Source organism: Lepisosteus platostomus, chromosome 9 (assembly GCF_059453375.1).
Source record: "Lepisosteus platostomus isolate fLepPlt1 chromosome 9, fLepPlt1.hap1, whole genome shotgun sequence".
NCBI classification, from domain to species: Eukaryota; Metazoa; Chordata; class Actinopteri; order Semionotiformes; family Lepisosteidae; genus Lepisosteus; species Lepisosteus platostomus.
Window position 1 is genome coordinate 15,695,173 of NC_142619.1, and position 23,766 is coordinate 15,718,938.

General features: G+C 35.6%; 1 protein-coding gene across 1 annotated transcript in view; it reads right to left on the minus strand.

Annotated features, from left to right (window-relative positions):
- Positions 1 to 23,766, minus strand: part of LOC148654553 (UPF0606 protein KIAA1549-like) — a 141,941-nt gene that overhangs the window by 53,153 nt on the left and 65,022 nt on the right. Inside the window, exons 2-8 of the mRNA XM_088646926.1 lie at positions 14,459 to 17,101; positions 12,966 to 13,054; positions 8,008 to 8,176; positions 5,262 to 5,392; positions 4,656 to 4,845; positions 4,193 to 4,252; positions 3,646 to 3,791 (exon numbers count right to left, since the gene is read on the minus strand). Coding sequence (XP_088503052.1) covers positions 3,646 to 3,791; positions 4,193 to 4,252; positions 4,656 to 4,845; positions 5,262 to 5,392; positions 8,008 to 8,176; positions 12,966 to 13,054; positions 14,459 to 17,101 — 3,428 coding nt within the window. The remainder of the gene's footprint in view (positions 1 to 3,645; positions 3,792 to 4,192; positions 4,253 to 4,655; positions 4,846 to 5,261; positions 5,393 to 8,007; positions 8,177 to 12,965; positions 13,055 to 14,458; positions 17,102 to 23,766) is intronic.

Consider the following 23,766-nt stretch of genomic DNA (forward strand, 5'->3'; position numbering starts at 1 on the left):
AATTCTGTCCCATAGTTTAGACAGATGATAGATACTTTTATTGATCCCGTGAGGGAAATAAAGTAAATCATTTTCATTTTAGGAAATTATTAAACGCTCGGTTAAAAGCAAAGGAGATTGTCTGTTATAGTGGACATAAAAACAAGAGTTCGCTGGCATTATATCCTAGAAGACACAGACCAGGAGAATGCCCGCAGCATAAAAGAAAATGCCTGATGAACTAGGGATTGGACAGTTTCCAAGTACTTGTACAATCGATGGAAATGTTCAAATAAATGTGCAAAAGAAATAAACAAAATAATCATTTATTTCTTTATCATATTGGCTAGCTAATGTCCTCTCTTTGCTAGTTAGTGGCTGTGTTTCTGCGTTGGCGTTTCAGGCGGAAGATGTAAACAGCTTAATTTTCGTGTTAAATATTTTTTTTAAATTAAAATTCATTCTATACAGCAATCGCATATTTGGGTACCGTTTCATAAAACTTTCATGCTTAAAATGTTTAGGGAGAAATGGAAGACTGGTGTGTATTTTTTCTTTAAACTATCAAGACCAGCCATTCACAGTACAGTTTATGTACATACAGTAATGTTTATGTTCCTAAATTAATATAGTTTATGACCTTCAGATGCGTTATGCTCCTCTTCTTTTTATGCTCAGCTACTAAAATTTCCCTTTAGTGGTAAAATTCCATATACATATTCAAAACTAAGTGGATTAAAATGTGCACAGTAAAGACATTAAATGATTAAATCTTTTCACTACCAACCAATGCACCACGAGTGCCCCTGTCGGTCATTTTGGCCAGCCAATCACTTACCGCGGTGCCCTGCGGTGGCTTGTGGGTAGGTTACTGTACCGCGGGTTTGTACCGCGCATTTTGAATGGCTGCATCTGTACATAACGTGGTTATGTATCGGGAATGTTTGCAAATGTTGTGAAAATTGTACAGTATATGCTTTTGGGAACACATTCATTTTTGAGCAGGTAATTGCTCACTTCTGCTGCCATTGAGTGTTTTGGAATCTACATGCTCTCCCCGCATTGTTATCGACAATTAAAATGTCTCTGGAATAGGCATACTGTATAAATGATAAAGTGGAGGCTATGGAGAAAAAAAATCGCAACGGAAAGCAACTGGTTTGACATGTACAGTAAATGTGACACCTGTGGCACGTTGAGTGTATATCCTACAGTGTGAACGCATTTGGAAGGCTATTGTAAAAGGTTGATCAAGTTAACAGTCTGGGTGTGGCAAGTTTCAACTGTTTCCTGGCAGTCTTGGACAAAAGGAACCTGTCTGTTAATAAAACAGAGCGCCTTCCAATACATATAACTACTGCATGATTTCCTTATCCGTTAAATGAGGGGAATTTAATCAGTCATAATCTCGGAGTGCCAATTATAAAAATAACCCTTCTTCCCTTTGTATTCTCAGAAAAGGATAAAACATTATAACTTTTTATGAAGTACACAATATAAGAATAATAATGTTAGAACAAGAACGTTACAAACAGAACCCACTAAGTTACCAAGTTAAAGACTTTGATGCATAAAATATTTATAAATAATTAATTATTTATGATGAAGGTGGAAGGTTGTGTAACTTTTGTCCAACTGAGCAATCTTGCATTTATAAAATATACCGACTTTTTAATGTTTAATGATTAAGATGCTGTAATACACAGTTTAACATTATAAACAGTCTAAAGAGCTTACAACTTAAATTCTTAACTGGAAAAAGATGGTCCCTCTGCAGTGACCGGGATTCGAAATGCTGTACATGAGATGTTAAGCTTTATTAGCTCCACTTGGCAGTTTCACAAGGTGCTTCCAGATACTATTATCATATTTCAATTAAAATGCGGTAAATGCCTGCCGCATTTTAACGCAGTGTATTCCGCGCATTTTGAACAGTTGGATCTGTATATCAAATTTGGATTTAATTGGCTCAACAGTTTATTAGCAGCTGTAGTCTGATGTTTACACTGCAACCTGAGTTTCAATGCTTATAGTTTGTAGTAGGATCACAAGTTTTGAAGATTTAAGTCCTGTTACGACAAGGGATATGCCAGCAAAACCTGGCTTAAATGTACACCGCACCATATTACAACTAGAATTATCCTGCTAGGTTTGGAGGTATATGAAAAACAGGTTTTGAACAGCTGCAATTTATGGTACTGTACTGTATATGGACCAAAATGTTTTCTCCAGCTCAATGTTATGTTTTGAGTTGATTGGCTACATGGTGTTTAATCGTGGCCACTTTAATATTTGAGAGGTAAAAGCACTTAACAATTCCTAGAGGATAATGCTATTAGGAGCAACATTTTTTAATTAAAAAAAAGAAAGTTAAAGAAGTCACTTGATCCAAAATTAAAGGTAAAACATGGGGATATGAGTCATTGTGACAGTTATCTACATTAAAGAAAATCATTACACTCTGCCAGCCTCTAGGATGTGAAAATATATAATACAATTGAAATGCCTTCTGCTGCCAGTGAAATGCTATAAATAATTGATCTGTTATTAGCAGTAGAATTTGTTTCAGGCTGTTTAAAATTAGACTTGGTTTCAGACATCTACATGAATAGGCCATGTTGTCATGGATACCAGCTCTTGTTCCTGGATTATCTCAGAAAAAGAGCAGGTGTGAAAGAAAGACATTAAGAGAGAGCTTTATTAGCAAGACAATAAGACTTTGAAATCAAAGATTGTGAGTTATATGTCATGAATTTGAAGTATTAATTCAGATCTGACCTAAACAGAAAACATCATTTTGGAAAAGTGTAAATTAAGTGTATACATAAGTGGGTTATAAGGATAATATTTAACTAAATCTAATTTGAACTACATAAAGTGTTGTCACATGTTTTATGTTTTTCATAAGTTCACAAACCTCTTTCACCTTATAACCTATGCTGAATAGGCTGGTTAATCCTTCAATCACTATTCTGAAACATTTGAGAGATTTGGCAACCAGCACACAAAGTCTTCTTAAAATTTATTTAAAAAAGTTTCTTGGAAGCATTTAAGGGTGGTATGATGGTGCAGTGGTTAGCACTGCTGCCTTACAGCATTGGGGCGTGGGATTCACTTCTGGACCTAGAGTGTTATCTGGGTGGAGTCTGTATATTCTCCCTGTTTGTTAGCATGAGTTTTTGCCAGGTACTCTGGTTTCTTCCCACAGTTCAAAGACATACTGGTAGGTAACTTGGCTTATTGGAAAATTCAATTGTGAGGGCATGTTTGTGTCTGTGCCCTGTGATAGACTAGCGTGCTTTCCAGGGTGTATTTTGCCTTGCAAATATTGTTTGCCGGTAACAGCCTATGTCTCCCCCACTACCCTAAATCGAATGAAGCAGTTAGAAAACAGATGGAAACACTTAAAACAGTATATTGTATGTGATTCCTCTACCAGTACTGTATGTTTTGCTGTTTGCTTTACTTAGTGTGGTTGTTAAAAATGCTTTCTGGTCCAGCAAGCTTTCCTTCAAGATTAGTCTTCCTGTTATGCTCACTTTTTTATTTTTTTTATCATTCTGTTCCCTGATTCCCCACCTACAGTAAATTACAACTACACACTTTACATTACAAATAACTGGTTTCAAAGACAACAAAGTGGTTTGGACAGTGTGTGCAATTTACCTGAACACTGTTATTCCCCACATTAGTGGCTCTTTTCCAACGACGAGCAGAGCCAAGCACTTCTCCCAGCAATTGGGCTAATCTGCGCTCCATCTTGGCTTGGAATGTCCTCTCATTCACCCTCTGCTCCATTACTCCCAACAGAACTGAAACATAAAGCAAACATGTCATAATTGCAGCTTGCCAAAGTAAAACTCTTATTAATGTCCCGATACCCACATTAAAAACATATAAACTTAACCATGACACCTTAATAATGTAACTGGATAAATAACCACTAAGATTAAGTGTCCTGGGAATATACAATTTAATAATACTGGAACTCACTGTTAATATGATAGAAACAATAAATGCTATTATTGCCTTACAGTATATGTCACAAGAGCTTTAAAAAGAGTGGGAATTTAAAGTACTAGGTATTCTAGTACCAAAGGCATTTAATATTTGAAAGTTTACCTCGAAAGCTATGTTCTGTATTTTTACAATGTTCCATTTTTAATTAAACGTCTAACACAAAACCTTACAAAAATGCATTAGGGCAGCTTACCTGTTTTAACCCAAGAAGATCGTAACAACTGGGTTACATTCAATTCTGGATAGTGAAAAGCTGTAAAAATATACCAAAAAAGACTCCAATGATTTGAATATTATTGCTTCCACTGAAATGCATATCATTAACAACTTCACCATATTTCAAAATATCTTTCAGCTGCAGTTAGTCAGGCCTCAAAAAATTTCAGCAATAACAATTCAATAGAACACATGAGTTTCTATCCCCATGTTTCCCCCTGCCTTTAATACCCCTGGTCACAAATCTTTGCATACAGTCACTTAGCCATGTGAGTTTGTGAATAAGATTAAAATGTGTTTGTCCCTGGGTCTCTGGAACTGTGTAACAAATAAAAAAGTTGAGATAATCCAAGTTCCAGAGGGATACAGTATATGTCTTGAAATAAATTACCTGGTTTAACAATACAAAAACTCTTGACAAAGTGAAAAGCTTCACTTACGTTCCGCAATCTGTAGCACAGGAAAGCCCAGATAGAAGCTGAACTCCACCATGTTTAAATTTCTCAAGAGGCTGCTCACTTCAGAGCCATTCAGATACCCAGTGGAGTCTCTAATAGCAAAGATAATATCCACTGGCACCCTCTGCAGCTGTTTCTGAGCTTTAGGCAAATTCATGGTAATGTTTATGATCTACAAAGCAAAAAAATGCAAAAACAGGTTTTTAATCAATCTGTAACTGTTTATATATTAATGCACTGTGTAACACCCCTCATTTCCTGTCCACAATCTTGTCAAAACAATTATCTTAAATTGCTATTTATTATTATAAAGTGTTTATTAAACAATTTATTGAACAGGTTCTAGCAAGATCCCTGATTCAATACAAGCTGCAAAAGCATCACAAAAGATCAGAGGGGAAGACCACCATATCCATCTACTGTACATAAAGAAATAAATTCTTAATCATTAGAGTGATTATATTAATATTACTCTAGCATTCATAAGCCATAGGTTAGTAAGATATTCGGTCTTTTACATTTAATCTTTAATTCTGCATTTTAACTGCTAGACTGCTAGACTGTAAATAGGAGGCATAAAGCTCTTACGTGCACAATGAAGTCAGGCGATTCCTGGTATCTTCTTCGTACTTCAGAGAAAGCCATTATGAGCCCTTTCTCAATCCGTTCACTGAAGTTACAGAACCTCACATCAATGTGGCTTGGAACAAACTGAAGAACTAATGAGAAAAAAAAAGATTTGGGTGACAAAATATACAAGTTAAAAATATCAAATGCCTTAACACAATACCTTTTTGTTTTATGAGGGTTTTTTAAGTACATGTTCTTGCACCTTACATTCCAAATGCATTCCAAGAGTGTGCCAAGAACATAAGAGGCCAATAAAATTTAGAAATTAATTCAAACACCAAAACACCCTAATATCTATTATCCTGTAACTGTGCCTGAGTATTTTGTATATGTGAGCAACTCCATTCAAAAGATATGATATGATGATATGATAAAATAAAACTGAATTAAAAAAAAAACATTTTTACTGATTCTTCATTTAATAATGGAAAATCGAAGGACTTTATCCTTATTGTGGAAGCATAATTAAGTGTGGAGGCGGGGCAGTTAATATTACCTTTCAGGGTGGGTTTGGTGTTTCTAATTTTATTTGATATTGGAATCTATTTCTTGAACTTTTCATTACAGTATGTCCTCTGACTGCAATGGTCAAGACCAGATCAATCTGAGATCAACATCATGAGCAGGCTGGCAGTATACCTGTGCCAATTAACTGTCTATGAAACAAGTGTGGTAGATGTGTACTGTGTATCACATCTGAAAACTGTTTTATCAATTGAATGGGGAAACATTCTTGTGATCCTTGTGCAACATTTCCACCATGAATCACTTTACTTGAGAGAATGTGACTTGAATGCACCATGTGGCCCACACACCATTCGGCATCCAATCTTTCTTCACATTCTATTTATAAATGATAAATTGATGTGACAGCATTCAAAATTTGCTACAGAATATTTAAGAAGAATATATTTTATCAGCCATCATAAATCATAAGTTGTAGGTTATTTGTGAAGAGGAAAGGCTAGAAGTATTATCAGCTGGGAGCCCAGAGTGTTACAGTGTTTCTATAGTGTTTCTGTTTGTGAAAATACAAATTACATTTACAGTGTTTACAATATATCATAATGTATAAATTACGTTTACATTAACAAACCTATTGACAAACTAATTGCAAGTTAATTTTAATATTATGAGATTATTATCTTCATATTTTGACTGAAAATATTTTTTTTCACTTAATATGCTTGAAAAATAAGCCAGCAAATTTGAAACTCACAATCAAACTTCTAATATAGAAGACCCTCAGGTATGGCTGAATTTCAGAGCTACCACACCGAAATATAATTCAAAAATGTTCCTTAGATTCAATAGAAAAGCTTTATGCAAAATGTTTAAAGCAAGTATGGATTTAATTGTATTAGATATCATCTTTAAATGCAAGGTACAGCTGAAAAAAAATCAAACCGCTGAGTTTCCAAATTCCTCTGATAGAGATGAGACATTTTTGGTTAACCCACATCTAGCTTATCACAAATGCGATTACATTTCCCACCTCTAATTCCACACAAAAATCCATCTACCCATCCACCTATCCATTTTCTAACCGCAGATTACACAATTGGTGGATTACACACAATCTGGTGTGGACTGTAATATTACATACAATAATTTAATGTGACAAGCCCATTTTCACTTAAATGAACTACGAAGAAGGTAATACTAGTATGAAAATACACCCATGTGAACAATGAAGGTTCAGAGCTGTCAGCACCAACAGAAGTGGCTAAAAAAGGTTATTCTATTTTGAATTCTTTATTAATTACAGGTGGTGATACAGGTGGTGTTTAGGGTTTAAGAACACTGTTGGGGAAGTTCAGTCTTATAGAAACCAGGAGAAAATCAGCTGCAAGTATTTTTTTCACCTGCAGCTCTGAAGCCTATTTAAGAACTGTTTGTTTTTTTGCAGATGTATGTGACCATTTTAGTCAAAATATTTGACAGAATTTACTGCAACATGTAACCTACTCACCTAAAGGCAGCTTTAAACCTGTGACCAAATTTTATGCAAACTTCTTGTAGTTACTTGGAAAAACGGATGTAACATGCAGTTTTTCACACTGCATTACCTTCATAACCTATAAAAGCTTTGTCATATCAAACTTATCAAATAAACCATTTACAACAATCTTATAACTAACTTTCAAACAATTTACTTTCCACCAGCTTTCCTCAATGAATGTGAATACAGTTTATATTAACTCATGGTATCCATTAATAACATTCTTCAATCCAAATAATACATTTTGTGACACATTTTACTTAACATTGCTATTTACTTCATCTGGGCTAGTTCTTATGTATTACCTACTGTACTTCCTCTCTCCTAAACTGTACCATGCATTTTGCTAACCTGAAATCTTACAGTTCTGTAGAGCCATAAGCTGTCCTGTGCCTTGCATTTGTAATGCAATCCCAAATAATATACAGCATACAAAATGTAATGTAAAAGTAACAGATACAGATTCTGATGCTTTTCTCAAGTTAGTCTCTAAATACCACTAGTGCACTTTGAGATTTTTATCCTTTTCAAGTAACACATAACCAGTGAGCAGAACATTGTAGAATTATTGTGTTTTAATACAAGTGAAAAAATAAAATGCCAACTGGCTTATTTTTTCCAAATTAATTTTGTTCAGAAAAACCAATAAGGTCTAAATTATTGTATAAGGTCTTAGTTAAATGGAAGCTTTAATGCACCTACCTGAGTGGACCTGAAACTGATGGTCTGGAACGCCCATTACTGGAGTAACAGACAGAATTGCAGAGGAACTTTTTGCAGATGAGCGCAAGGCATTAACAACAGATACTGCAGTGTAGACAACAGGACCTGACACGACCCGAAAGATGAAGTCTGGAGGGGGTTTCAGAACCTTTAAATGAGAAAGGGAAATGCCATCATACCACAAGAAAACCATGCATTTAATCTCACTCAAAAAATTATTCTGCAGAAGGCATATAAAAACATTGAGTGTTAAAACCTTTGGTTACTTTTTTTTGCCTAACATGAGGAAGGTTATTTAATGTGATACTTCATTCTATTTGAATCAGAGACATATTTTGTATACTTGTGCATCCAACAAGGCTAAAAAGAACTTAGTTTCGATTTTTTGTCAAGTCAACAAAACCCCTTTAACTGTTCAGTACTTATTGTACAGTATATTAAAATGTTAAAGGAGTGGCTTTCAGGCCTTATTTACTTAAAACAAGTTTTCTAGAACTGCAAATAGGAACTGAGTTTTCTTTGTTGGTTTCACCCTGACACTTCATGCCCAGGATTTAATTTTGACACCACCAAACTGTACTCGTATTACATGACTGATGAGCTACAGTATCTATCTCTGACAAGTCCCTAAATTTACAACTTTTCTGTTATTTAACAGTCAATAGCTTTTTCACCACAGTATAATCTACTGTTTGTAGTTGCAATACTACAAACCCTTATCTGAATGAAAACAGAAAATATAGTATTTTTCTTTCATTAAAGAAAGGCTGAATCCAATACCCACAGAAGATGAATAATTCTATCCTATTGTGAGTTTGTGGTATTTTGCTTTATATGGTCAGATGCAGGTATTTCACATAAATACCTGCTGAAAAGTAGTTCTATCAGTAGGAACTTTGTGTTTCAGTGTCAATGTTCAATATCTTGTGCTTTGATGGCTGTAATGTCACCGCACGACATGGAGTACTGAGGGTGGGTTGCTCCCCATTTATAATTGTTGATGAAGTACAAACCAAGAGCTCTTTACACTATAAAGCCAGCTATACAGTTTTGGAACAGTTTGTAATCACACTTTATAATGCCATTTTGAGGTGTAATGCAAACTGAAACTAACTGTCAATAAAATGATCACTAGGCCAGCTAGAAAGAAACAAATCGAAAGAGAAACACTAAATTCTTTACCGGGTGACTGCCTGTGTGAAGTTTATATGTACATGTAGCACCTCTTCTCCTCCCACTTCTGGCTCCTTGGTATGAATGTGTGTGTGAGGTGCCCCAAATCAGGACATTCTTCTGGCTTCATAAATCCAGTTCATTCCTTGCAATGCAATGTAGTGTACACATCTTATGAATTTTAATACAAAATATGTTCTTCTCATTTTAATATCTGATATCCAGTACGATTGGTGATGTGAAATGCTTCCATGAGCTGGGCACCTGCTAATGGATTGCAGTGCATCTCGTTTGGTAAGAGTGAGTGACAAGAACATTTGTTTACTGAATTTCAGAAGTTATTACGCAGTGTTTCACACAGACATGCTAATCTGCCCTGTTCTGCAGACCAAATTGCAATATTAAAATTTTAGTTGTTTTGATTAGTTTATAGTCACTCCATGAAATCCTTGTTTTCCAAGAATTTCCGGGAAACCAAACATATTAAAAAATATCAAGATACGATCCATGGATCAGGTTTATTCTCTTATCAAAGAAAAATAATAACTTTTAATCAGATCATATTTTCCGCTTAAATTCACAAACTTTTAGTAAATTAAGTCAAATGCTTATCCATATACAGTAATTGCAACAGGTGCAATGTGGGATACACCCTGAATGGGACACAGGTACACAGACACACATACTCATACCAAAGCCATTTTTTTTCATTTTAAAAGTAAAAAATAGAAAAAACTAATGAATGTACTGTATGTACATATTTATACTTGTCATTATCAATAACTGACTTTAATTGGAAGCAGTATAAAGGGGCGGAGCGGTGGCACTGTGACTGGAAGTTTGCTGGTTCAAATCCCACAGCTGCCAGAGGAATCCTACTCTATTAGGCTCCTGTGCAAGGCCCTTAACCCCAACTGCTCCAGGGGTGCTGTATAAATGTCTGACCCTGCACTCTGACACCAACCTTCTCTCTTCCCGCCTGTGTGTCTCATGGAGAGCAAGCTGGGGTATGTGAAAAAGACACATTCCTAATGCAAGAAATTGTATATGGCTAATAAAAAGATCCCTCTCTCTTATTAAAACCTTACAGCCTAATTTTACCAGATCTCAGATAATAAGTGATCTAATTTAATCTAGATTATAATGAATTATTAATCAGTTCAGTAGTTTGGTCAAATTCTATGACAAAACAAGGTGACAAATATGAAGGGGTAGCATGGTTTGGCGTCAACTTGTCTGGACAAGGAAATGATGTGCCTCATCATCTAATGATGATGCCTCATCATCTAACAGTGCCTGTTAGAGATCAGTGCTGTCACCATGATGTCCCCCCATCAGTTATAAAAGATAAGCCAGGGAGGAAATTCTGCAATGGTCAAGTGGGGGCAGATTGAGGGGTGCTAAAAAACAATTTAGGAACAATTCTGTGTTCAGCCAGGGAGTTTAACTAAACACCATTTAATACTTTCACATTTCACAGACAACTGGTGTCAGTACAGTATATGAAATTCAAATATTTTTAAAAAGCACATAATAGAGTACAGGTCATGAATCAAAGAACATATAAGCAAGCACAAAATATAAAGTTAGGTGAAAAAGTATACCCCCCTTAGATCTTATGGTTTAACATATTTATACATATCTGATCTTCACCTAGCTCTCATCATGTCCTAATTGTAGATACAACTAACCTTATTTGACAAATAACACATAAAAATATACTTTGTCATTATTTAATAAATTAGCCAGCATTCAATATCTTTGTGTGAATAAGTAACTGTACCCAGTGCAGATTCAGTATCCTGTAGCAGTCACTTTAGCAGCAATAACCTGAATGGGGTACTTTTGGTCAAAGGCAGTGTTTGGTTTTCACCAAACATGGTTAATTGCATTACCACCAGACAACTTTACTTTTAACTCATCTGTCCAGAGCACATTGTTCCAGGAGTGCTGTTTTGCAAACTTAAGCCATGCAGCAAGGTTCCTCTTGAATTGCAGGGGTTTCCTCTTCCATGCAAGTCATTCGTATTCAGTCTTTTTCTGACTGGACTTCTGACTTGGAATTCCTAATGGACTTATGATCTTATGATCTATTTACCATAGCAAGAGAGGCCTGTAGATCCCACAATGTAACCTTAGAGTTTTTTGAGACTTCTAGGTTCATTACATGGTCAGATCTTGGAGAAAATTAGGCATGCTGAACACTACTGGTAGACTGGCAACAGTGTTGAATTTTCTCCATTTGCAGTTTACCATGTGGACTTAATATTGTTTGTAAATCACTTTGTATCCCTGCCCAGATTGATAAACAGCAACAATTCTTTATCTAAAACTAACAGATTTCTTTTAAACTGGGCATGACATTACCAAAAAACTAAGATTGACTTCTGATTGTATACTGTGTATACAGTAGGTGGAATCACTTTCCGATGATCCATTAATCATTTGATCTTATTTTTATGCTTCTCATTCTACATAACCTCTTCATTGAGATGGTAGGGTGCACTTAATTTTTAACACAAAGTGATAAAACATGCTGGCGTATTTTTTAAATAAATAATGACAACAGAATTTGTGTGTGTGTGTTATTTGTCGAATGAGGTTAGTTCTATCTACTATTAAGATTTGGTAGGACTTGGTGAAGGTCACATACAGTATACCTAAATATGTTATGACATAACATCTTAAAGGGGCATACTTACTTTTTCACCACACTGTAGATAAATTTCACTGAGCAAGGCAAAAAGAAAAGCAAAAGAAAGAAAATTCAGAAAAAGAAAAATGCCCAGCAGATCACACAAAGCACAAGAGTCCTTCCAAACTTTAGGTAGACCATGGTAAAAAAGCATCTACACTAGAATATACACTTAACATTAACATTAGTTTACTATAAATCTAAATTAATTATTTTACACATCTTGCTAAAACCATTTGCACTGCAAACACCATTTAACTTTAAAGTACCCTTCTATGCACCAGCCCTTACACTTATAATTCTGTACAATTTGCAAAAAAGCTTTCTCCTTTAAAAGAACCGAGCAGTAAAACTGCAATTCAAAGATTAGTCTCCACAGCATGAAACAAAGCTGTGCTGTAATCATGATATCAATTTAATTTCATTCATTTCATTGACCCCTTCATCTAAGGTACCATTAATAGCATTGTGGTTAATAAATAACACTACTGTCTACAGTCAGGCCTTAATCTAAATTGCTAAAAAACAATGAATAAAAAACATTACCGTACCTTAACATTTTGTATTTTGTATTTACAAAGTATATCAGATATCTCTTGGTACAAGCCATCAATTAAAAATAAATATTTTGCAAATCATAGTCATACTGTCTTCTCGCATTCCAGCAATGGATACATTTCCTGGCATGCCAAACAAACTTGATATCTCACATTGCAGTACACAAGGACAATTTATACCAGCCAATTAAACTTTCCTATCTGTTTCTGAGTGGAGGAAGGGTATCTAAAACAACTGAGGAAAACCTATGCAAACACACACAAACTCCCTGAAGTCACCCCAGTCTGGAATCAAACCTAAGACTTTACAGCTGTAAGGCATCAGTGCTATGCTACCAGCCTACCCAAATCCCACTGTATTAACATAACGCATTACTTTCAGCATAAACTGTCACCTAACAAAAAAATAAAAGCTTATTTAAATCAAGCTGTTCCAATGTTCTTGATGCATTCATAGACCAGGTACTGTAACTTTCTTTAAACTCATTATAATAAAACTGTCCAGTGTGTACCTGCAGTTCAACAGAACGGTTGAATTCATTTTTCAAAATCTCTCTGATGTATGCTTTTGCATATCCCAGTGTTGTGGTCGTGGCCAGGCCTGCAGTTTTCAAACACAAAGCAATCAATATTAAGATATTTTTTAAACTCACAGCATAGATTTAACAATAGATATGTTTAAACTGCAGAATAATATAGGAAACACTTTATATGTTGTTCAAAATATACAGTAGGTGCTTTGCAAAAGTATTCAGATTCTTGTACACTTTGAAGCATTCTCTGAATATCTGTTATATACACAACCTACTCCATACATTCAAAGTGAAAGTAAATACAGTAGATAATATTAAAAATGTTAAAGTCATGACTGTGTAAGTAGTCATATCCTGTACTATGGCAAACCTAAATTAATTTAGGAACAAGTAATAGGTTTATTCCATGATGAAAAGAGAAGAAAAGAAACACAACGATTTGGCTGTGGAGCCTTCTTTCGGTGTCCTTACTTGTTTCTTTGCAGCATACGCATGCTGATGCAGCTACCCACCTGAACTAAATTAATTTAGGAGTACAAAATTACCTTAGCAAGCTACATAAACAGAGGAGTGGTCCCTGTCTGTGTGTCATAACAGTGGCTTACATGATTTCAGAAATAAATACTCCTTTATCTGTAAGGTCTGCAAGGTAGTGAATTTCAAGCAAATATTCAACCATGAATACCAAATACTAGTTTTTTAAACAATTCAAGGATAATGTTGTATAAAGGCACAGATCAGGAGAAGGGTATAAAAAAAGGGTATAAAATATTAATACCATTAATATCTTCTTAAGCATGGTGAAGTTGATCATTAAAAAGAGGAAAGTACTGTACATGGACACTACCTTTATCATGCTGTCCCTACAAACTGAGCAACCAGACAAGGAGGACCCTGGTTGGGGTCCTCATGGCAGCGATATGTTATAGTCCAAATCAAAGCACACTTGGAAGCTTATTAAAACTGATGGGAACATACTGTAGATGGAGCAAAGTACTGGCGACTCTTAGAGATAATACCTGAACCAAAGCTAAAACTGGAACAAAAATCACCTTTTAGCTGGACAATGGATGAATTTAAGAATCAGAAAGTAATGTCCTTGATTGGTAGAGACTTACCCAAAAAGATCTGCAGCTGTAACTGCTATCAAAGACCAAAGGTGCTTCCACCAAATATTGAGTTTGTGGGATCAGAATACTTATACAGTCAATTTATTAAATTTTTTCTCTTCAGTTTTTGGTGACATTTACTATAACCTATTTTACCCTTAAGTCTTCATCTTGACCATTCAGATTTTAATTTTTAAAAATGGACACAAAAGGTCTGAATATGTTTACAAGGAACTGTATTCTAAAAATATTGCTGAGAATTTTCTTCCTATCTTCCACTTGATTAAATAACATTCAGAAGAAATAAACTCTTAATTTTTTTGTCTCTGTTCAATTCCTCAGTAAAATGATAGTACTCCTTACCTGTTCGAACTAAATACGTGTCCATCTTGGTGATGTTACAGAGGTAGTGCCGGGTGGCTGTTGATTGCGGGGTTTTAGAAGTTGACATTACTCTGGGTGTTGTAAATGATGCTGACTCAGGACTTGGTATTAAAGTAGCAGGAGTAAAGGGTGTAGTGATCTTGCTATTATATGTATTTGTTGTTGAAGCTGTAGCCGATTTTCCAGTTGACATCATACCATTAACAAACATTGTGGTTACTGGATGGTTTGTAGTAAGATCGTTTGTGGTAGTGTTGTAATTTGCCATGGGTATCACAGTGGCGAGAGAACTGACTCCACGACTGAGATCAACTGAAGTGGGGGAAATTAACTCAGAGATGGCTGACACTTGGGTCGCCTGGAGAGAAACAGTAGCTGTAGCTGTATAAGACAATGAGGCAAACCATTGAACAGTTGTTGCATAAAGTGAATGGACATCCCCTAAGCTCAAACTAAAAAGTTCATCTGGCAGCATAGTGGTGGGCTGAACAGAAATAAAGGATGAAATTAAGTCAAGCTCTTTGTGTAATGAACTGCCTGCAGTACTTGGCCCAGAAGCTGGCACTGTTGCCACTAGTAGAGCTGTTTCATTCAATGATGGTGACAGGTCCATCAGAACAGAGGGAGCCAAGGTTTCCAAAAGGGTGTTTGAGAAGGCAATTGAAGGGGTTTGTGTCACTGAAGGCTCCAAAACATATTCTGAGCTGTTCAACAGATTAACTGATGCTGGTGTTCCATCAAAGACATCAGTCTTTGGCAAAAATAATAAAGATGAAACATAGCTTGAAGTCTCCAGAGACTCAAATAATGACATGTTAAGGCTTGGTGTCTCTGTCATTAGAACTCTAGTTGAATCAGATATTGTAGAGTTCATAAAAATCATAGTGTTACTTGGTTGTAAAGCTGTAATATTAGCATTCAGAGAGCTACTGTTATAAAGTAAAGACAATGTCTCATTAGACTGAATAGCAGTTTTTAAAAGATGACTCTGGTCTAGAGTTAACAAGCTGGTTGGTGTGATATTGGGTACTTCTACAGATGCAAAATTAATATGCTCTCCAGAAGTCTGGTTATTTTTCTTTTTAAGTGCATTCTCCATGGCCAGTAGAATAGAATAATATTCTAAACTGTTCATATCAGGGAGCAGAAGTTCAGTTGGCTCAACTGTAAAATCAACCCAATCTGAATCTAAAATTTTATCAAATGAAAAATTCTGCGAAGGAGCAAAAGAATCCACCACTGTCTGGCTGTGGGAGGAAAAAACTGAAGTGGGGTGAATGGTTCCTAGTCCAGCATTATCAATGGTGGGAAAACCTGAATTAGAACTAGTAGTCACAATGTGCATTGAAGACAATGGTAACACCTGTCTTGAGGGGAAAGAGGTGTCGTACCTCTCAGAAACAGATTCATCTACATCATACATGTCAGTAGGTAGATTGGTGACAAGTGACAAATCATCCACTTCTGATCCCATGAAAGATATTGTCTCAAGATAGTCCCCAGACCCAAAATCTGTTTCTATTGTCCCAGTGGGAAAGTATTCCTCTGATGGAACTAATGTCAACTCTGTTGTTACTAGCATAGCATGAGGTCTGAGAAAAGGCACAAAACTTGGAGAAAGCATTTCAGGATCTGAGCTGCTTGGTGTTTTCAAAAGTAAATGAATACCTTGTGTAGCATTATTGAGCTGTGGCTTAATACTTGACAAAATACTGTGAAACTCTTCATCTCTGCTGAAAGTTTTTACAGGAAGACTGGGACTAAATGTATCATCTACTTTTTGTGTCATTTTTTTATCAGTAAAACTAGAAGCAGAGCTAACTTCTTCATTCTGAGCTTCTCTTGCTGGAATAATTACTTCAACTGTGGATTCAGCATGTGCTGCAGGAACTGATGGGAAAATACCTTGTACTGTAAACACAGACGTGTTTTGCTGGCTGTTAGGTTTAAATGATGGTATAGGATCATCTGAAGTCCTCAATAAAGGGTTTGGAACAGTGAACTGCGGCAATGTGGCTGAGGAGGTGATACGTTGCAGAAGTGAGGTGTGGAATGGAGCTGCTGACACATTTGATTGTGGCAGTGGAGGCTGATGATCCGATGTTGTAACAGTGTCTGAATCAAAGGGCAATGTGCTCCGGGAACTCCAAGCCTTAGTATTTGGACCTAGTAGCTGCAGAGAGCCAGATGTAGCCAAAGATGCAGATGTGAAAAGTGAAGATAAAGGTTGTTTAAGATCCCTGGTCTGCCTGACTGGTGTAATGGTCATATCTGGATTATGAAATACTTGAGACCATTCAGCGGGTTTTGCAGGTTGCTGGGGGAGAATGGAATTGCTTTCTTCTAAAGCAAGAGAGGAGCCCCTGAAAGTAGGTGGCTTGGAGCCTTGTGAAGGCAAGACACTCCATCCTGTGAAGAATGTTTTCTCAGTAGTATTGCCATTTTGTCCTGTAGCTTCAGACAGGGTTTCTAAAGTAGCACCTGCAGTAGTTAGCACTGGTCTCAGAGGGAAACTGTTTCCTTGGGTTTCAGGTGATAAGGCAGTGTGTAAGTCTTCTGTTCTTCCTGAAGTCTCATCTTGAATCCTTTTTAACGAGATGTCAAATGGCAATAAAGATCCATCTGGGAAAAAAAAGAATGGTAAAAAATGAGTGTTTTTTGTTGTATTATTATTCATTAATTATTCCTATGTACAGGCGTACATTAAAATTATTCACATACAGGGGTCCCATTCATTTTCCGGTTAATCTAAGATCAGTTTTTTCACTAATCAGGATTTACATTGAATATATGTTATGGTTTCATAGACCCAAATAATAACAATCTTAATAATATCAAATTCATATAAACTCAGAATATATTAATCCCACAGTACAAGTGAAGGCAATCATGTTTCAACTTCTGTTCACCATTGCCATTACATAGAAAACAAATTAAATATTGTTCTGTTCTCCTGGGCATATATATATATATTATATATGTCCTGTATATTATATTAGATTCATATTACTGTAACTACTGTATCAATGTATCTGCCTGAGTATTTGTATATATACAGTACTTTAGTAATATTACTATACTTTAGTATATTTCTTTAGTAATCTAAGTTGTTATTTTTTAATTCCTTGAAAAACAGACACATGAACCATTCTTTCTGTTACAGATACAGACTAAAAAGAATGTACTATAGATGGGCAATATTTCTAAGATGGATATACAGTATATTCTGTACACAAAATTCCCAATCCAAGATCAAAGCTCACTCTTGCCCCACTATATTTTTCATTTTGGGTCAAAGTTCAGCACCATCCTCTATTTACAAAATTGGTTTTATGTACCAAATCATATGGCCTTGGTTTTATCATAATTCGCATACTAATCACTTTGTTTCATTTAAGATTTCATGTAAAAAATTCAGAGTAATGACACGATTACTTTGGTAACAAGTTTAGTGTGGAAATGAGAGTATCATCTTTATAGAAATACTAATTTAGACCATGTAATTTTAGCAATTGACCAAGAGGAAACTTAAATACTAAACAGAGAGTGCAGTGTTGATCCCTGAGTAAAACCAAATGTAACGAACCCAGTATATGAATTAACCTCTGATGTTCAATACCTAATTAAGATTTAAGCTATTTAGGGGGCAGTACCAGAAAATAGATAAATTACTGCTACTACTGCTACTCTAACCAAAACAATTCAATTTACACTATTGAATGTAGCCCTAAGATCTAAAATAACTAAGACTGAAAGTGTAACTGAATCAGTTGCCATGAGGAGGTCTATAGCAACTTGAACAGCAGTTTCAGTACTATATATAATATAGCGAAGTGTGCCCCCCCACACACACACTTTTAATGTGCAGTACAACACATAGTGAGCAAAATATTGTAACATTTTGTTTAATCTGTGAAGCGTTCTTCAGGCCTTCTTCACACCTTAAGAAAGCTTCACAGCCAAAACGTTGTGTTTTCTCTCTTCTCTTTTCAGCATGGAATAAACCTATTACTTGTTCCTTTGCAGCCTACGCATGCTTATGCAGCTACCCACCTGAACTATTGCAACATTATTATTCTAATAATTAATTTCTAAACAATGTTATTTTAATATATTGTATTTTTAGTGAATCACTTGTATAGATTCTATCACTAGAGTTAACTTATTAGTTTCTTGTCATTTGTTTATGACAAAGTTTTTTTTTAATAGAATCTGAGGTAGATGTGGTATTTAATATGCTAATTAAAATATATTTATGGGAAAAAGACAGGAAGGACAAAATGTTACCTATGCCACAAAAGAACAAAATCAAAAGAGAACAGTTTGAGGCAGCAGGCACGTTGACTAAAATAGACATTTTCTTTACAGGCTGCCAAAGAGGTTGAAACCCACTTTGACTCTAGTTCACTGCCTGCTAGCAACTTCCGGATAGCACTCCTGTGGAGACTGAGGAGGAAAAATTGGAACACAGAGTAATTACAGTATGTAGAAATCACCACACCAGTGATCTCCAACAACTTAATGGGTAGTTACTGCAGTTGGGTGATATTTATCTGACTAACAGAGGACATTATCTGAAAATATTTTGTAAGTAAAGTGGTATACAGTATCATATTAAATTGTTGCACAAAGGGATTGTACTTTATGTCTTTCTTGCAGAGCTATAGGTAGGGAGGATGATTTTCAAATAAGCAGACTTTTTTATAATAGTGGTTATAGTGTTTGTTATGTGAGGGGAGGGGAGCATAACATTTTTTGCACAGATCCTACAGTCTTCAATTTCTGCCACTGATGTTATCAAGCTTAGTTGTACAACATTCTAGACATTTTGCATAAATGAGATTAAACAAGTAATGTGACAGATAGCCAAGCCAATGACCACTCTAGCATACCTAGTGAAACAATGGAGTAGTGAACTAACTGAAAAATGCAAACAGACATTTAAAACAATATATTTATATATAGTGTCCTTGTTATATTGAGGGAACAGGAAAGACTGGTCAAAGTTACCAAAATACTCAGGTGAAGCCAAATCTGGCTCAAAACCTTAAAAAAGGCATTTGTGGCAAAGCATGATTAATAGCACCTACTGTACAGTGTTTGGCCTCCAATTTGCCAGGAAGCCAATTTCCAATAAATGCATGGACAAAAAATCAATATTAAGGAAAGTGAGGTAACAATATAAGATCAATGTTGGTTATCAAGTGATGGTTGGTAGTAAGAGGGACAGTATGAACAAATTAATTGGAACAGGCTCCATCCATCACAGTGACTGCATTATTAGAAAAAATACTCAAAGGTTATTGTGAATGGCCGTGGCACATCTCAAGGTTAAAAGCTTAGAAATAGAGTTTTCTTAGTGATAAGAGTAACACTGAAGAGGCCAACATGAATGTTTCTATTCTTCATGTCTCATATGGTCAGTTATTAAAGAGGAACAGTTAATTAAGTTATCATGAAATGTAAATGAAAAATGTTTGTACTTCCTTGGTATTTTTGCACATATCGTAGAGCTCAGCATATACAAACTGCTGTGAAAAAGTCATAAACACTTTGCAGAAACAATTCAGTATTATGTTACTGAGGATCCTGAACAACGTGGGTTAAAAATAACAAAATTATGATCTTGGTTCTTCATGTCCAAACTAAGATGAATTAATAATAGTCAATATAATAGTACACTGTATATACGATATGATATACTGTATATGATATGGGCACTAGTGGATGCTTTGGGTAAATCCTATTTGTTGAATCCAATTTCATACATAACTCCTGACTAAGATAAGGCTTTTGCACTGCAGTACATGAATGACTCAACCTGTAAATCAACCTATAAATACAGTATACATATATGAATCAACATCACAAGGCAAGAAAAAATGGCAAGGAAATGTTTTTTCCCCTGATGATTTAAAAAGAAATAAAATAGAAAAAAACAAAAACAAAAGCAAACTTAGGCTTTAGAAGATAAAGCAGGCCCCCTACTTACAATATATAGCATATACAGTAAAGTCCTCTGTTATCCTTTGGAATAGAAAATATTAAATACCAAATGCCAAATTTATACTAAAATATTATAGTTAATTGTTAAATATTTATGAATATAGGCTATCAACACTTATATCTGTATCTACAGGTGTCCTTCTGTATATTTAAAAAATGTGAAATAAAGGCACTGAACTAAAGAACAGATTCTTTAGATTTAAGAAATTCTTAATAAGCACTACAAAGTAAAAACTGGAATTCTGTATGAGTATGTGACACATAATAGAAATGTGTGTATGAGTATGTGACACATCTCATCCTTAAACAAGGTATCTCCATGAACACTCACAATAGAAGCAGCTGTACAGTGCAAGAGGTTTTACTTCAGTTATCATACAAGTCTTTACACCAGCCAGAGTTAAAAGCAGCCTTACTAAACTCAATCACCATAAAATCTAAAACAACCACCATAAACACTGTGAAAACTGTTTACATATCTAAACACTTTGCTAATTAACCTTACAGTATGTGAAAATGTGGAATTATACATTACCAATACACTTCTAATAATCAAATTAACTAATTATCTCCCATTGTGTCTGTTTATAAATTATAGAGGCCTTTGGATGCCCTCTAGTGGCAGGTCAGGTGTTATTACAATCCCCTCAAAGACCGCATAGTAAATGTTTTTAATTATTAGAAATTCTGAATTGTCAATTATGTTTTTATACACCTTCTCGGCAGGGTTTGACATTCATTTTTGAAAATGAGGGGAAATTCCCCCTTTACATGAAGCTCATGGGGGGGATTTCAGCTTCTTGGGGTGGAATAATAGTAGACTAATGAAATGAGTGCATCAAAATAATTAATACACAACATGAGCTTTTAAAGTTCATTGTAAATGTCCTACCTTGGTGTCAATCTGTCTTTCATTGTCAACTTTTTCTCCATTGAAGGTACAAGAACATAACTTAGGAGAAGGATGATTTTTTTTCTCTTACTCATCAAGCAACCCACATACTGTATCTGCTTTTCATGTTGTCAAAGGCAGTCTTTTGTGTAGGACAGTAGTTCTCTACCTTTTTGCTTCAAGTACCACCCCTGATCAAACCAAAGCATCCAAGTACCACCTACAAGTCATCTTCTCATAGGAACCCCAGAAAATCTCAATGGCCAACATGAGTGTGCGTGCACGCACACACTCACGTACACATATAATAAATGTTATAATAAATTTTATTCGATATAGAGCCTTTAAAAGTGTCTTCCCAAAGCGCTTTACAGAATGACAAAAGGAACAATAACAACAATTAAAAATAAACAATAAAAAAGCACCATTTCAGTGAGAGGGGTGAGCCTGTTTAGTCGAGCAAAGCAGATGTGAATTAATTGGTCGAGCCTTGATACAATTCACAACAGAGTCTAACAGATTTTAAATCGTCAGGCATTTTCTTGACGGCCAAGGCCTCGCGGTGGATGCTGCAGTTCATATCTGGAGCAATCTCTCTAATTCGTGCAACTACACCACTGTTTCGGCTTGTCATCGCTCTAGCACCGTCTGTACAAACTCCGACACATTTTATCCAGTTGATGCCATTCTCTTTGATAAATTCATTCAGAAGGTGAAATATGTGCTCTCCTGTAGTTCCAGTTGGTAGCGGCTTACAGAACAGAAAGTCCTCATGGGACATGCCCTCAAACTCGTAAACGTGCAAATTGGCCAAATCAACGACATTTACAGACTCATCTAATTGCAGTGAAATGCATCTGCTCATCTTTACCTGCTCTATCGTACTTTTGACATCATCCGCCATATCAATAATTCTATGAGTGACTGTGTCTTTCGGAGGGGGCAGCAGGTTCAGTACTTTTTTCTCCACACATACAGATGCAGCCATTCAAAATGCGCGGGCGATACCGCATTATTTTCCGGTACGCTGTACACAGTCTACTGCGAGTTTCCGGTAAATACCGCTAGCAAAATAATAGTATCCGGAATTTCCGCAAGGTGGAGCTAATAAAGCTCAACCTCTCATGTTTGAGCTGTCGCCATCAAAGTCTTTAACGAAGATATTACTAAAAGTATTAATAATGAATGACCTTGGACAAGCTGTAAGTGTAAACTCAAAGTATTGCCCTGGTCCACATTCCTTTTTTCATTGACCGTCTTTGTAAAAGTAACACCACAGCATTTCGCAATCACGCATTTTTTTCCAATCATGCAAAGTACAGTAATTTTTGAGAATCGATTCACCATGCCTTTCACATGCTCATAAAAGAGATTAATTTAGGAACATAAACATATTACTGTATGCAAACTGTACTGTATACAGTATGTATATGTATATTTAATGTCTTAACTGTGCCTGTTTAAGTATTGAATATTCATATGGAATTTTACCACTGAAGGGAAATCTTAGTAGCTGAGCATAAAAAGAATAGGAGCATACTGCAACGCGTGTGAAGGCCATAAACAATATTAATTTTGGAACATAAACATACAGTATATGGCTGGTCTCGGTACTTTAAAGAAAACATACACGAAACATGGTTTCATTATGACCAGAATCGGTCTTGAGATATTTTTAACTTGATTTACAGTATTTGAGAGGTATGTCTTAACACCGATACTACATAAATACTGCTCACGTATATGTTTCTAGGTTTATATTATGCATTTCATACGGTCAAATTACTTTTGAGCAACTAATAAGAAGCGCGAAACGGTATGCCCAGGGTGTTTTAGTTTCGTTTTGTGCTGGGACTCTGGTTTTAACAATGTCGCCGTGGATTGATTAGAGATATCAAGTACATACAAGTCATTTTTTAAATGTTGTAGGTCGTCTTGATAGACGAGTACATCATCTATCAACAATTACACAGGTTCTGTTTCCATATTGCGGATTTTGGTTACGTAATATTATTTTCTAAATTTCACGTTGTGAATATATGATTTGGGCAAACAGAGCCGCAAAGAAGTACATTATGGGTTGTTGTTTTTTTTGTTTTGCAGTTTTATCTAGAACAAGCGATGCTTAAACCTTTGTCTGATTCTTGTGAAACTATCCACACGACAGTTACAGTACCTAACATGGGATGTTTCTAAAAATCCATCCTCTGTAAAACGTCTTCTCTAGTTGTCCTGCATATGTATTCGCTAATGAAGCTGTGTGTTCTGAGCCTGGATCTCTACATTTCTGTATGAACTAGCTTAGAGGGCTAAAGACAGCTTGTGTTTAAATTGAGTGTAAGGTAATTTATGCTTCTAAAGTCATGGTCAGCATTTATTATTGTACTGT